At 43.2% G+C, this 16,036-nt stretch overlaps 1 protein-coding gene across 2 annotated transcripts in view; it reads left to right on the top strand.

Moving 5' to 3' along the window:
- The window catches only part of SPRED2 (sprouty related EVH1 domain containing 2), a 119,335-nt gene that overhangs the window by 73,619 nt on the left and 29,680 nt on the right, over positions 1-16,036 (top strand). The window contains exon 2 of one of the 2 annotated variants that reach the window (XM_079940694.1): positions 13,423-13,600. In XM_079940694.1, the coding sequence (XP_079796820.1) occupies positions 13,423-13,600 (178 nt within the window). Of the gene's footprint in view, positions 1-13,137; positions 13,601-16,036 lie in introns of those variants that run through there. The other variant, XM_079940693.1, reaches the window with a different exon arrangement.

The raw sequence follows: 16,036 nt of genomic DNA on the forward strand, positions 1-16,036 counted from the left end.
TGGCGCAGTGGTTAAGAATCCGCCTGCCAATTCAGGGGACACGGGTTCGATCCCTGGCCCGGGAAGATCCCACATGCTGCGGAACAACTAAGCCCGTGCGCCACAACTACTGAGCCTGTGCTCTAGGGCCCGCGAGCCACAACTAGTGAGCCTGTGTACTGCAACTACTGAAGCCCACGCGCCTACAGCCCGTGCTCCGCAACAGGAGAAGCCACCGCAGTGAGAAGCCCGTGCACTTCAACGAAGAGTAGTCCCCGCTCGCCACAAATAGAGAGAAAGCCCGTGTGCAGCAACAAAGACCCAACGCAGCCAAAAATAAAATAAATTTATTAAAAAAAAAAAAAAAAACAGTTTCCCCAGGGACGCTTGTTTGGCATTCCTAAAGCGCTGGTACTGGTACCATTGTCACACTGCATTTAAACCAGTCCTTGTGAGTTTGGGTACCTTACGTGCTTTCTGTTTGGTTTGTCTGCTGCTTGCATAGATGTAAAGATTTCTCAGCCTTATTAGCAGGCGATCGTCAGGCTGGCTCTTTTCTGCCCTCTTCAAGATCCAGTAGTGCCAAATTCCAGGGACCCAAAATGCAGCCAAAATGAGGAGTTTAAGAGCTTCTCCTTGCTTGCCCTTTCTCCTGCACCCCACACCCAGGGAGGAAAACTCATGGCAAATCCCAGCCGAGAACTGGCTGTTCCACCAGAGGAGGGAAACAGGCTTCTGTTGAGATCGTCAGCGGGCAGTCAAAACCATTTGGGAATAGGCCTGTGATTCAGGTATTTTAGGAATTGATTAGGCTTCCATGGACCGAATTGGGAATCCTACTGCTCACCCTTTTAGGTTGTTCTGTGGGGAAATCACGTTCTCGTTTCAAACAACTGATTTACAAGTAAACTTTTTTTTTTTTTAAGATGTTGGGGGTAGGAGTTTATTAATTTATTTATTTTTGCTGTGTTGGGTCTTCGTTTCTGCACGCGGGCTTTCTCTAGTTGCAGCGAGCAGGGGCCACTCTTCATCGCGGTGCGCGGGCCTCTCACTATCGCGGCCTCTCTTGTTGCGGAGCACAGGCTCCAGACGCGCAGGCTCAGTAGTTGTGGCTCACGGGTCCAGTTGCTCCGCGGCATGTGGGATCCTCCCAGACCAGAGCTCGAACCCGTGTCCCCTGCATTAGCAGGCAGATTCTCAACCACTGCGCCACCAGGGAAGCCCCGACAAGAAAACTTTGACCAGAGCTCATTTGTGACATTGAAGCAGCCTGGACCCAGTGGGAAACCTGAAGTACACAGAGTTTCTTTATCAAAGGCCTATGAGTAAACGTCTCTCCCCATTTTTAAGTTAAGCAATTGCTTCATTGCTTTTTCTTAACATTTTCCCTCTTTCTCTCTGAAAGTAGTGAAGATTGGTACTGGAGTGGCTGTCTTGAGTCAAATGATAAAGCTTATAGGATGAACTGTTTGGGAGAAAAGAGACAATTTCTCTTCTCTTTTTTGCCTGAATTTGCTCCATAAGTATGTCTTGGCGATTTTCTTCCATTGTGGCTAAGGAGAATCTCGCATTTGTGGATGTGTAATCCCAGCCGGATGGTAGGTTGTACCTATTTTGTTCAAAGGAACTTATTAAAACGCAACTTTCATCATTTTCTTGCTTTTCTCATAGTACTTTGATAGCCCAGCTTTGCTCCTGGGAGCTTTATAATTGCATAATACCACTTGCACTGAGGGAGCCTATCTGTTAGTTTGTCATGGTTTCAGGTCTTTGTGGTTTCAGAGTTTTTCTTCAATTCGAAAGATGTTTTCGGTTGCATTTCACTGCTGAAAGTTTTCTGATACGCTTTTGTAGAATATTTGCTAAGTCCTCTGGCATGACTTTACGGCCATGTGGTTTTTTTTAACACAAAGTTATAAAGAGGCCAAAGTTGAAAAGGGACCTCAAAGGTCATTGGGCCCCCTCCCTCATTTTATACATGAACAAACTGGGGCTTAGTGGGTCTGGGGTGTCTCAGCCAGGAGTGAGAAGGAGTTGTGCCACAGAGGTCAAGTCTGCTGACGTAGGGCACTAGCTACACCCTGTGGATCCAAAAATGAGGATTTGCCTCCGTTGGTGTGAAACTTTGCCAAACTGGGGAGGACTTCCCAGCCCCACCCCCAGCTCTGCCATTTTTGCACGCGGCTATGTTAGTGATACTTGCTCTTTGATTCCTTTGACAATCAGTTGTCCATCCAGTACATTTTAAGAGACCCATGAGAATAACCTCTCTTATATCCTCTGGGTGACCTAGCTGAGATATGAGACCTTGGCCACAATCCTGGACCCCTTTAAAACAAACCGTGGGGAGTCTGCGAGAGTTGTTTGGAGATTGGATCTTAGTTCTTCATCTGTCCCTAATGCCAGTGACCTTGAACAAGTCCCTTCTCCGGTCTGGATTTTTTTTTTTTTTTAAGAAGATGTTGGGGGTAGGAGTTTATTAATTAATTAATTTATTTTTGCTGTTTTGAGTCTTCGTTTCTGTGCGAGGGCTTTCTCTAGTTGTGGCAAGCGGGGGCCACTCTTCATCGCGGTGCGCGGGCCTCTCACTATCGCGGCCTCCCTTGTTGCGGAGCGCAGGCTCAGTAGTTGTGGCTCACGGGCCTAGTTGCTCTGCGGCATGTGGGATCTTCCCAGACCAGGGCTCGAACCTGTGTCCCCTGCATTAGCAGGCAGATTCTCAACCACTGCACCCCCAGGGAAACCCTCCAGTCTGGATTTTAATTCTTCCATCTGAGTGAGGGGTCTGGAGTAGATAATTTCTACGATTCTTTCTAGCTTAAAAAGCGAGTAACTAACTTGTGTGGCTCTTCACCAGTGATAATTGAAGATCTAAGCTCTCCGTGCAGGCCTTCTAGTCTCTGCCTGGGAAAGGAAGAGGTCCAGAATTCTTCAGGGAGAACAAATGCTTCACATGTGCTTTATTTGTTTGTTAAGCTTTTCATCTCTGATGAGGGAGGTGGCAGAACCCTAGAAGAAAAGGAATTAAATGAATTGGTAATTCTTGCCTCCTGAAAGGGTGTCCGTGTCCAGTGGATCATGATCCAGTCAGCCTGTCGCTAACAGGACATGCTGACCTTCCTCCCTGTGGGCGAAATTATCACCTCCTTTTGAGAACAGGTCTTATTAAAGACTGGCTTGTAAAGGATTTTATAGCTTTAAAATTTGGTATCAACATAGGTAGATAAAGTAGTTTCCTAACCTTTTGACCATGGTTTGCTTTGGAGTGGAGGGTGGTAGGTGACAGGTAAAAAAATGGAAAATGTGTCCTGGATCACGTGAGGAGAAGTAAGCAGACTTTTCAGTACCTTTGTCAGCATCTTCTAGGTTTAGTGTTGATCTCCATTTAGAATCTAGCACTAAATTTTCTCTTTCTCCTTATATCTTCAAGTGTTCAGAAAAGTTGAAAGAAGTATACGGTCAACACCCACCAGCTCCAGCCTGCAAACTAGTATTTTACTTCGACTGCTTTATCACCCACATAATCTATCCATCCATCCCTCGGTCCATCTGAGACACCCTGTTATTTTTTTATGCATTTCAAAGTAAGTTGCAGATATGGTGTGCTTCTCCTGGATCAATTCAGCATGTGATCATTAATCACTCTCTTCCTTTTTGTTTTCTCTAATTTGTTAGAAAGCGAAGATTTCTGAGATAGTCAGGCGCAGAAGTTCAAGGGCTGCAATTTAAAGACCTGAATTGGAGATTATTAACTTTAAACAACTCCCTTTGCCATTTGTGTTTTGAAGTACCAATTTTTCTATTACATGTGTACTTTAATGTGGTGAGAGTTAATTTTGTTTAGTAATCTCACGTTTCCATTAGCTGGCCTTTGGGGGTTTAAACGTGGATCGTAAATACCATTTTTGGAAGGGTGTGTAAAACAGGGAAAGTCAAAGAAAATTAATTGCTTTTGGAGAAAAACATAGGAGAAGAAAGGGTTCTTTAGCTGTGGGTTATTTTGTTTCAAGTTGGTAATCCTTTGATCTTGATTAATTATGAACCCCACTGAACTCTGGGCTCAGCAAAGCAGCAGACAATAAAAGCAAAATCATAAACCTAGAGGCAGACTTTGGCCTCTCGCCTACCAGGACTCCTGTCCCCACTTCGCACTGTGTGATCACCCTGAAACTCACCCTTTAGGACAGAACCATTTCAGTCTGTAAGAAGCAGATTCATTCTATCTTGGTTTGAATAAGATAAATTTCATTTTTTTAAAGTGGCTTATTCATGTCGAAGTTGTTCGTGTTTTGATGATTTTTGAGAATAACTCAGAAATCTCCCATCGGTTGCCTTTAATGTTAACGAACTGTTGTGATAAAATCTTACTATGATTTCCTAAAATGTTTTAGGTGATCTTAAAATATCCATGTTAACCATGTTAGAGAATCTGTGTATAAGGCTATGGTAGAATTCACATTAAAATAAAACACAGATACATGGATATATTTATTTGTTATTTCAGTAACTGTCTACAGCAGATATGGTTCCTGGATGTACAGGTAAAAGGAACGAGGAGTGGAGGCAGGATGCAGACACGTCTAGGTGGGTCTGGCAGCCTTGCCTGGTGAAGGAGATTTGCCTTGAAAGGAAGAGTCTAAAATGGAATTATCCCCCTTGTGCTAACATAATCCTCATCTGAGGCAGTGCAGAGAATCATTTGATGCTGGGTTTTTAAAAAGAAACCTTTTCCAAAAATTTTTTTAACTTTGTTGAATTCAGTGGGATTGTAAATTGAAAATTTTTTTTAATTGTATTATATTTACTTCCAAATCGAAGGATTTTTGTTCGTGGTAGAGGGTTGTGTGAGTTAATTTTCTGGAGCCAGTGTTTTAAAACTCAAAAATAATTTTTTAAATTAATTTATTTATTTATTATTTGTGGCTGCGTTGGGTCTTTTGCTGAGCGGGGGCTACTCTTCTTTGTGGCGCACAGGCTTCTTATTGCGGTGGCTTCTCTTGTTGCGGAGCATGGGCTCTAGGCGCGCAGGCTTCAGTTGTGGCTTGCGGGCTCAGTAGTTGTGGCTCGCGGGCTCTAGGGCGCAGGCTCAGTAGTTGTGGCACACGGGCTTAGTTGCTTCACAGCGTGTGAGATCTTCCCAGACTAGGGTTCTAACCTGTGTCCCCTGCATTGGCAGGTGGATTCTTAACCACTGCACCACCTGGGAAGCCCCTAAAACTCAAAAATAATTTAAAATGCATTCCAGAGCCTCCTATTAAGGTAATTATCCACTGTAGAGATACTTGACAAATAAGGATACAGAGGTCCGGAGTGGTCTGTCAACCAGGAAACCCACCTAGGATTTAAGGGGCCCATATGCCCAGGAATCTCCAGTTCCCTGGATCCACAGGGTGGGGAAATTAGGATTTCTGCTATTAGTAGAGATTAGAGCAAGTAATCTTCAGATTTCAAGAAAAAATGATTCCTTTCTTCACCAATTGTACAATAAGCTACCATGCCTGTCCTGCCCTATCTCTCCAGGCTTGACCTCAGCCGGGTCTTGCTTCTCCCAGCTGGGTCCGTTACTCACCTCAAGAGATAGTGGCTCGGGAAAGTTATATTGACACAGGGAGAGTTGCCAAAGAGCCATTAAAAAAATCTGTCTTAGACACAACTTCTAAAATTGCTAAGATTTACTTCAGCCAACACTTTATTGCCCAGGTTTAACACTGCCCGGTGTTATGGTTTTAGGTTGTACATTAGCATAACAGCTCTAATGCCTTTATCTTTATTGTGCCCCAGTTATAAGTGATCCATCTTTGTGGATATTATATATTTATCAATAGTATTCTTGTGGTTTCTGAATTTAAATGTAGGTAGGAAAGGGTTTTTTGTTGAAGAAAAAAAAGAACTGTAGCTCCATCCTTAAGACATTGGATATATTAAATAAGTAAAATCAAAAGGTTTTGGTTAAATGATTTTTCCAAAAGGGGAAAAAAAAAATCGAGAGCAACAGAAGTATAATCTAGCTGAATCACTCTTTTCCTGTGGAGGATTTATGCTTGTTCAAACTACAGGTGAGGAAAGCTTAGAGGTTAAATTTTAAATTGTGGGTTTTTTATTATTTTTGGGGGGGGGCGCTGCATTGGGTCTTCGTTGCTGTGCGCAGGCTTTCTCTAGTTGCGGCGAGCGGGGGCTACTCTTCATTGCGGTGCATGGGCGGCTTCTCATTGCAGTGCATGGGCTTCTCATTGCAGTGGCTTCTCTTGTGGCGGAGCGTGGGCTCTACGCGTGCGGGCTTCAGTAGTGCACGTGAGCTCAGTAGTTGTGGCACACGGGCTTAGTTGCTCCACGACATGTGGGATCTTCCCAGACCAGGGCTCGAACCCGTGTCCCCTGCATTGGCAGGCAGATTCTTAACCACTGCCCCACCAGGGAAGCCCTAAATTGTGTTTTAAAGACAGTACAGTGGAGTGATTCTAATATAACTTTGTAAACCTTGCTGAGAAGGAAACCCCAAAACCAGTGTTTTGTAAGATAACCTCCAGCGTACCTGGGCGCTGCCGTGGGTATCACCACCTCCCGTTCAGCGTGGGAAGGTTTGCCCTTGGAATTGGGGCTGTCACTGAGGTGAGGGATCGGGGGCCACGAGAAGCTCTGACTTGCCTCGCCAGCTGTAGGTTTTTCTAGCTCACCAGAGTGCTCCCTGGTCAGTGTTTCCAGGCTGTGGGGATGTCAGAGGACCCCTAACTGCCTCTGGTATTTCCTCAACTATTTCCTCACAGGCCTCTTAAGCATCTGTCAAGCTTACATGTTTAACTCCCAGCCCTGATCTTTATTCCTTTGTGTCTTGGCTTCATTTCCTTTTCTTGGCCATTAAGGGTCACAGGACCCATGAACAGCAAGTACCCTCCACTTGGGACAGCTGGCAGGGTGTCCATTCCCATGGACGTCTGCAGGGTGTGTGTTTCAGCTCCACGTGCCAGAGAATGATTTTCGGTGTACATGCTACTCTGGCTCTTGTGGCTGAAAGTGTGAGGAAGCACTTGGAGATTGGAAAATGCACATTGTAATGTAAAGGAAAGTATTGTACATAATATTATAAACAAGGTAGGGGCATTTATTTTGAATCATGGAAACAGTAGCTCATAGAAACGAGTTTGCAGTGGTTATTCTAGAGGAGAGTTTTTGTATTAAAGTTTAAGTAGGAAAATAAAAGTACTAGAGGTCCATGTCTAATAAACTTCAACTTCCTAGGATTGGTTCTAAGGAATTATTTATAAGTTATTAAATTTAAGAATCATTCCTATTTCAAATATCAGTCATGCTGGCAATGTCCTTCGTAGTAATGGAGAAAACAACCCCTTTTAATACATGCACTATAAAATAGTGTGTGGGTGAGTAGGTCTATTTATATGCTTCAGGGTAGCTAGGTAGCCTGAACAACAAAGATGCTGGGCTTATATGGGGCATGTGAGGATGAGAATAAGCACGCCCCATGCCTCCCCCTCTGGCTCAGGGTGGAACTTGGACAGGGAGGGCTCTAGTGACCTTGCAGGACAGCAGAACTTACTAGCTGTGATGCAGGATTAAAGTGGGGATTCCTAGGGAATTCCCTGGTGGTCCAGTGGTTAGGACTCTGCACTTTCACTGCCAAGGGCCCGAGTTCAGTCCTGGTCGGGGAACTAAGATCCCACAGGCCGTGTGGCATGGCCAAAAATAATAATAAAGTGGGGATTCCTAAAACATTTTCTAGTTATCTTCACTCCCAGATTCTGAGCCCAGCACATAGTAAAGGAGGAAAACCTATTCACACTCCACAGTATAAGCAGGAACCCCTGCTTTCCGCCCAGTTAGTTTCTGGATGAAGGTTACATCCCCAGTCATTGCAAGGCAAGCACCCACCACCTTCCAGGTACCATGTTATATATTGGGGTTCCATTCTGAAAACTCATTACATGCCATTTTAAAACTGCATAAATTGATCACAAAGATAAAACACATAAAAGCTCTGCTGTATCGTCTGGGGGAATGACTCTGCATGGGCAAGATGAGCTGCAGCATCTCAGAAATGCAGGGACACTATGAAGATTGGATGAAGAGCCTGCTTTCTTCTCTGGGTGAATCTGGTCCCTGGCAGAGGGCCTTGGTGCCATGCATGCAAAGTTACGGTGTCAGTACCTGTTCGAGGTACCTGGATTCTCTTACTAGCAGATATGGGGGTAGGGCTGTTTCCAAGACCACTCTCCGTCAAGTGTACTTCATGGCTGATTTCATGGATGTTAAGTTAACTGTGGGGAAGCCTTTCTCTTGAGTGGTCTTAGCCCACTTTTTAGCTCCCCCAACTCTGATATCATGCAAGCCAGTTCTCTTTAAGAAGCAAACACTTGATGTTCAGAAAAGTCCTTCTCTGCTTCGTAGTGGCTGCTCATTTGCATTTGAGAGGAGAGCCAGGTACCTTCCCCAGAACTGGCTCCTGTGGGGTCTCGCACGTCTAGATGCTCTTCTTACCACTGTTGCCCGTAATGGCCTAACCATACAAACAACACACATTTTGTTTGACAGGAAGCGGGCAGAGCTAGTGTTCTACCTGTAGGGGCTTGTGCAGAGCTGAAAACCACGTTTCCACCATGCATAAAACTCCATTATGTACAGCTTTCCTTTCCAAACTTTATGAAGTTTGGATTGTATACATTTCTAAAACCAGCGCAGCCTACTTTAAAAAAAAATTCTTAAGTAGTTGATACCTACTAAAACTCAAGAAACCACCACCCTTTTAAATAGAACATGACCAGTCTCTTTGGCTCCTCAACTCATTTGATTCTGCCGAAATATTTTGTTGATCCTTTTTAAAAAGATGACAAGACACATGTATTTCACACACATACGTTTTACACATACATGTAATACTTTATATACACATAACAATTCGATTAAATCAAAGAGCTTTTTGAAATCTATAGGCTCAAGGAAGACTGGGGGTGGGCCGGGCGTGTGATTACAGTGAAGAGGGGTCCTCGTCCCCCTGGAGGACGTGGTGTTATATTTGGCTCAGCTGGCGGCTCGCGGTTGTGCTGGGACCAAAAGGGAGCCTGACAGGCGGCGATCTGGACTAATCCCTCTCAAGGTCTGGTGACGTGGAGAAGGATGGAAAAGAGGCCTGGGAGGAAGTGAATGTAATGTTTAGCATAATGGAGAGAACCCTGTGATCAGATAAGGGCTGGCTGCGTGGGGGCGGGGGCAGGGGGAGTATTTATGGCGGATGTCAAAGTTCCAGGCTCTATCTCTGAAGCCAGTGGGAGAGCCAGAGGAGCAGAGCGCCAGTTCCCACATGACAGACGGACTGCTTCCCTACAGGTGTGCCTGAAATGTAGGCTCAGACCTGTTCTTTATAAATCTGCCTTGCATTAATCATTGCTGGAGGTCCGTTTTGGATGCTCTCCTGCTGTCCAAGGCCCGACAAGCCTCCCTGCCACCCCGTTCTCCGACAGCTAAAAAAGGCAGGCAGTCAGGAAACCCAGTCCTCATGGGCCAGAAAGCCTTGTCTTTAAAGGACCTGCTTTTGTATTAAAGTCAGCCTTTCAGCAAAAATAATTATGATGGCTACAGTTGACCAAGCTTCTTTGTATCAGGCACTGGACCTCAGTTACTGCCTTTAACCCTCAGGACATCCCAGCACGGTGTAAGCTGCTTCTTCGTGTTTTGCAAATGAGGAAACTGAAGCTCAAAAAGAGGCTTCTTCAGCTGCTGAGAAGGTCAAGGCAGTGCTGACCTGTCTGGCTGTGAACATTCTTTACAGACACAATGCTGCCTCATCACTGTTTCCTACAATCCCTTTGTTTACTTCTGTAACGTGGCCCAGACAGGGCCTGGTTTGAATCTGGGGAGAACAGCTTAGAACATAAATGCCTGAGATGCAAAACTACTTGTGCCACCTTGGAATCAGCACCCCAAAACAAAAATCTAGCTTTAAAATTGTTCTTTCTCTCCCTCCCCATCCTGCCATGGGCTGTCACCGACCTCTGTTGCATGTTGAGTGATTGCAGGACAGCAAGTCCTGTTTTTACAAATAAGGCTGCATGTGGGGAGTGCAAAGCTTTGTCCTTCAAGGAACCACGTTTGGCCAGATCCCCAGCCCAATTTGAAAAAGCCAGTTTTACTCAAAATGCATATAAAGAATGTAGTGGTGTTCAGGTGGTGGTCAGACACCATTTGTAATGACATTGACTCTGAGGGTCAGTTTAACTCAAGTTCAGACACTAGGGAGGGCTCCATTCAGTTTGTGTTTGGACCCACGCCTGGAACTTCACCAGGTCCTAATCAGTTACACCAGTTGAACAGTTGAAACTTTCAGAAGCATGAGGTGATTGTTGTTGTTGACAGTAGCGTTTGGGGGGATTTTCTAACGCGTACCTGCAGCATTTTTCTTGTGCACATGAAGACGTGCATCTGCTTTAGCCTCTCCTGCTTCATCCCGCACCCCACAGACAAACCCCCGCATCTGGCTTAAGCATGTTGTTTAATTCTTTCCAGAAAGAGGCAGGGAGGGTGGGAAGGGAGTTTCTTCCTTCTTTATACCTTTTTGGTAGTAGAGTTCATTGTCCTTTCTGTTCTGGGCGGGGTGAGTGCCTGAATAACGTAAATACACCGCGGATAGGAAGCAGTTGGCATGCGGCCATGCAGCTGGATTATGCAGACACCCGTCGCAGCTTTCAGTGCAACACTTTATCCCCCTGCCTTGTTTTCAATAGTCACTTGCCTCAGTTAATGCTGGCGATTGGGGTTGCTGCCAGAGGAGATGGGGGTCTTCTTTCCCCCACTCTCAACACCAGGTCCTAATCAGTTACACCAGTATTAACAGTTGACCTGGTGTTCAGCTGTTAAACTGGTGTGACCATAGAGAAGCGCACCACAGAGAAGTCTGTGCCCTCGGGAATGGGCATGGAAGGAATCAGGGCAGGAAAAGAGGATGTTGCAGACCACAGTCGAAGGCCAAAATGAAGAGCCCCTGTCGTCTGGAAGCCAGGGGCTGGGGTATTTGTTTGAATCTCTAATAAATGATACTCTTTGGAAATAAGTTTATGGCACCAACATAAGTAATGCAAACTTCCCTTTTTCGTGTTTACTTAATCCCTTCAAAGGAAGGGAGAAGAGCACACAGCCGCAACAAAAAAAAAGTAAAAGCATGTTTTAGCAAGAGGCGTGTAGCGTTTCAGTTACTCACCTTGGCCATTTCCTGTTGGGATGAACCCACGGTACATTCACAGACGATTTGAGAAAGCTGTGTTTCATACTAGAGAATTACACATCCTGGGAACCCTTAGTTTTTCTAGAATAAATGGGGAATGTGGGGGAAGTGTATTCTCAAATTGTGTGTATGTAACTAAACAGATATTATAAAATGTTCTTAATCTCTCTCATCTAAAGGAATATGCATGTTGAATCCTGAGGTGAATGGATTAATGATAAAAACCACGTGACTTTTTAAATTCAGTTTTCCTGTTAATGAAAAGGAAATCTTTAGCCTATCCCAGTTAAGCCGTTGTGGCTCATAAGCAAATGAGTATTGAACACTATATTTTCTCAGAGATTTTCTTAGCTACAAATAATTTTTTAAAACCTGTTTACAAATATTGTCTATTTAACCCATTCATTCCTCGACCTACTACATGAAAGACATCACTCTAGGTTCTAAGGATATAGCGGGAAACAAAAAGGGCAAAGTCCCTGCTCTCATGGAGTTTACATCCTGGTTGGGAAAAGTGGGCAAACAGGGCAGATGTTGATTTAGTAGCATGTAGAGAGACAAAGCGCGGTGAGAAGATGTAAGAGGGATGGAGGGTGCTGCTTTATATAAAGTGGACGGAGAAATCTTCTCTAATGAAATAACCCTGGACAGAGACCCGAATGAATTAAGGAAATGAGCCTGGTTGGTGTGTGGAAAGAAGAGTGGGAAATGGGGTTTGAAGAGAAGGAAATAACGAGTGCAAAGGCCCTGAGGTAGGGTGCTTAATGCAGAGGACCATCAAGGCCAATGGGACTGAAGTGGGATGAGCAAGGAGGAGAGTAAGATATGCACTAGATTTTGACTTTTACTCGGAGTGATATAAGAAGCTTTTGGAGAGTTTGAATAGAATGTCGTAATCTGACTTACCTTTCGACTTCCTTAGAAAGTTGGGCAGGTATGGGAAGTAAGGAGGCCAGTTAGGAGGCTGTTGCAGTCGTCAGAGAAGTGTTCTGGATATATTTCAAAGGAAGAGCCAGTTGGGAATCACGAGTTCAGTCTTAAACGTGTTAACTGAGGTGACTACTAGATGCCAAAGCAGAGAAATCACACAGGCAGTTGGTTTTACTGATCTGAAGCTTAGGGAAGAGGTCTGGGTGTGTAAATGTGAATTGGGGCACTGTTAGCACATGGAAAATATTTAAGTGGAGTCGTTGGCCCTGGCTTAGATCATGGATCGTTTAGGCACAGTTAAAGGAGGGGAGGCAGCAAATACTGGTACCAAGTAGTAGGCGTGCTAGTGGGCACCGGTGCAAGGTCTCTTCTGAGTGTGTCTGTTTTCTCAGTGAAGGCTCTGAGCACTGGGCCTGCGGTGCATAGAAAGAGAGGGTTCTATGTTACTCTGCATCTTTGTTTCCCTAGAATCTGGTACAGTGCCTGGCATGTAGAAGATGGGGATGTATGTTTGAAGGATTAAAAAAAGCAATGTTGTTCCAAGAAAGAAAACAGCAAGTGAGAATTTAATGGCCTTGCCGAAAATCCAAATAAGTTTCGGAAAAGTGATGAAGAACGAAAAGAAGCTAGAGTTGGTCTCTGGAGGGGAAAGAGGATTTTTGGCCAATGTGCAAAGGAACTTATTGCGAAATCAAAGTTTAGACTGGAAAAAATAAAATCATAAACAGAAGGCTACACATGTGTAAAGGGTATTTGAACTGAAATATAAATGATCGCACCGTGAATTTGTGATTTAGGAGTGGGCTATCGTCTACTTAACGCTAAATCAGAAGATTATTATCCTTATAAAATGTTAAGCCTTGGTCATTCGTTATAAACCAAGTTTTAAGGGTTGAAACCATAATGTCCTCTTAAGTTAATAGATTCGTCTTTCCGAACTTATAGATACCAAACTGTAGATAGAAGTTCATTCGTTTTATTATTAATATGTCCACCTAGAAACTGGAGAATGTTATGCTTGCATACATTCTCAAAGATTCACAAATATTTTTTAATGACTGGGCGTCTTTTTTTTTTTTTTTTTTAAACGTACTTTTATATTGAGTTTAAGAGTTTGGGTTTTTCCCTGAACATTGATACAGGCTATCTTTTAAAGTTGCTGCCAGGCGTAGATTTTCTTTTGATGAGTCCCAAAAATGCTGGCTATGGTCCCCTTGCACTGTGAAACGTGTCCTCCAGCTCCAGACCATTGTCATGCCCCATTCTTCTTGTTGTTGTCGTTTTAGTGACAGCTATATTGTGCGCGTCAAGGCTGTGGTTATGACCAGAGATGACTCCAGCGGGGGATGGTTCCCACAGGAAGGAGGCGGGATCAGTCGCGTGGGGGTCTGTAAGGTCATGCACCCCGAAGGCAATGGACGAAGCGGCTTTCTCATCCATGGTGAACGACAGAAAGACAAACTGGTAATGGCAGACGTGCAGCGCGTGGGTTAAATTAGCCACGACTGATTTCTTGACATTAAATCATAGCCCTTTTCCTGTAGGTATATTTTTCCTTCTTTCTCTGACTTCAGACTCTTGCAAAAGCTTCCAAAGTTAGAATTCACAGGGCTGGCGCCAAATTGCAAAACCTAACCTTGGCTTTTCAGTGAAGTCACTTTTTACTACACACCGTATAACTCAGATGCTTAGAAGCCGTGCATTTGGCTGTCTTGCTGTCACTGTAACAAGATGTTCAAAATGAAAGTACGCTCTTTATTATGAATCACATCGTAGTGAGCTGTAAAGTCAGAGTTTTTTTAAACATTGGGTTTATTCATGGAGCATGCCATCAAGGTTTGGATGGTGAGAGATAGAATGCAAAGAGGAAGTGTCGTCTGACGTTACTTCTGAATAAATGTTTATCTCAAAAATACTGCAGCTTCTATTTCATAAGCTAATAAACAAAACACTTTTGGGAAAAGAAAGTAACAAAAAGCAGCGGCATTACACTCCTGTGTAATAATTCTACATGCTTAAAAATAGGCACTTTGGAGAGTAATCATTAACTCACAAAGATGGGGGCGTTGATAGTTTATAACATAGTTTCATGGAGGGACTGGATGTCCAGTTCTTTGTTATGAAGGAATCTATGATACGAAGGAAAATTGTCTGTTTTTAATTGGTGGCCTTGAATCTGGGAGAACATGCTCCTATCTGTATTCGATCCTGGAATGTATACTCCAAAGCCAACCATTGATTCAAAATGTGCAGGATCTCAACAGAGAAAATACAAAGACACCACAGGAATAAGTCAGTGGTACATTTGAGACCCTTGACAGCGGCATGTGTTGAGTTTTATGTGCTGAGTATACAAACTTAATCTTCTTCTGCAACCACTTCTTAATGTTTATAAAGGTTACAAAATAAGGCAGAACAATTTCTAAATGTTATATATGGATTAACAGAAATGGTATTTTCACACTTGATTCATTTCTGAAAATGAAATGAATGAAAATTTAAAGGGAGAATGTAGCTCATTTTAAGAAACATGGCCATTCAAGAAATTCCTTACATAATAGTCAAATAGTTAAAACATTCTTGTTTATAAGATATTCACAATAAAGGCAATGTAACCACACTAACAAGGAAAAGTAAAATAACTACCTTTTAGCCAGCATTTACCTAAGGGCTGAGTACAATGCTAGCCCTTTAGTTGAGATGTATCATTGTATCCTTACAGTAGCCTATATAGCTATAACTGAAGAAACTAAGATTCAGAAAGACTCCTTGTTCTGGATGACCCATCTTGGGGGCCGGGAACCAGTATTTGATACCCTGTCACTGACCCCAAACTGAGCCAAAGTCGCATGTGCATAACCACCTGTAGCCCTTTGATATAGTTTTTTTCCGCTTTGTGCGTATTTTTATTTTTACCTAGCTGTAATCAGAGCTCGTAAACAGTTTTATATCTGTGTGTGTGGTGTGGTTTTGTTTTGTTTTGTTTTTTTGGGCCACATGGCATGTGGGATCTTAGTTCCCCGACCAGGGATCGAACCCTTGACCCCTGCAGTGGAAGCGCGCAGTCTTAACCACTGGACCACCAGGGAAGTCCCTAAAGTTTTATATCTCATAAGATATTCTCATAAGAAATTTTTCATGTTGCTGGTATCAGGTTGATTTTCCACTGTTTATTTGAGGATCTCCTTAGTGTCAAATGTTAAGATTCCTTCCCTTCCCACTACCCCCAGTATTATCTACCTGCATTTTCCACACTTATTATTTACTTGGAATAAATTGAGGGGTCAAATTTTTATGACTTTTGATACTTGTACAAAGAGCTGCTACCAGCATATGTGAGAATTTTCTTTAACACACTGAGGGTCACATATTTTAAATCTGTACCAATTTGATTAGAGTAACAGCGGTATCTTGTTGATTAATAATGAGATCAAATGTTTTTCTGTTTGTTAAACAGTCTTAACTGTGAATTATCTGTCAGTGTCCTTTGTGTATTTACCTTTTGGGGCCTGATTTTTCTCCTTGATACGTATGCCCTCTGAGTATAATAAAGATACTCATCTTCATCAACATAGTTGCAGATATTTTTATAATCTGTTGCTTGCCTTTTTTATTTTAGTTGGGGTTCTTTTCCTACAAAAATTTTGCTAGAAAATTTTTTTTCCCTTTTTCCCTTTTTATTTTTATTGTTACTAGTTTTGTGTTAGCAAATTATTGTACCTGAATGGTTACATCTTTTTAGGTCTATTTTTTCCTGGTATTTCTGTGGTTTGTCACAGAATATGTCAACCTGGAATAGCCTTTAGATTGTCTAATTCAGCCCTTTCATTTTATAGATACATTTGTAAACTTGTATCGTACCACCGACTTGACCATAGTAATTGTGAGCGTCTACAATTT

Source organism: Stenella coeruleoalba (assembly GCF_951394435.1).
Source record: "Stenella coeruleoalba genome assembly, chromosome: 13".
Classification (NCBI taxonomy): domain Eukaryota; kingdom Metazoa; phylum Chordata; class Mammalia; order Artiodactyla; family Delphinidae; genus Stenella; species Stenella coeruleoalba.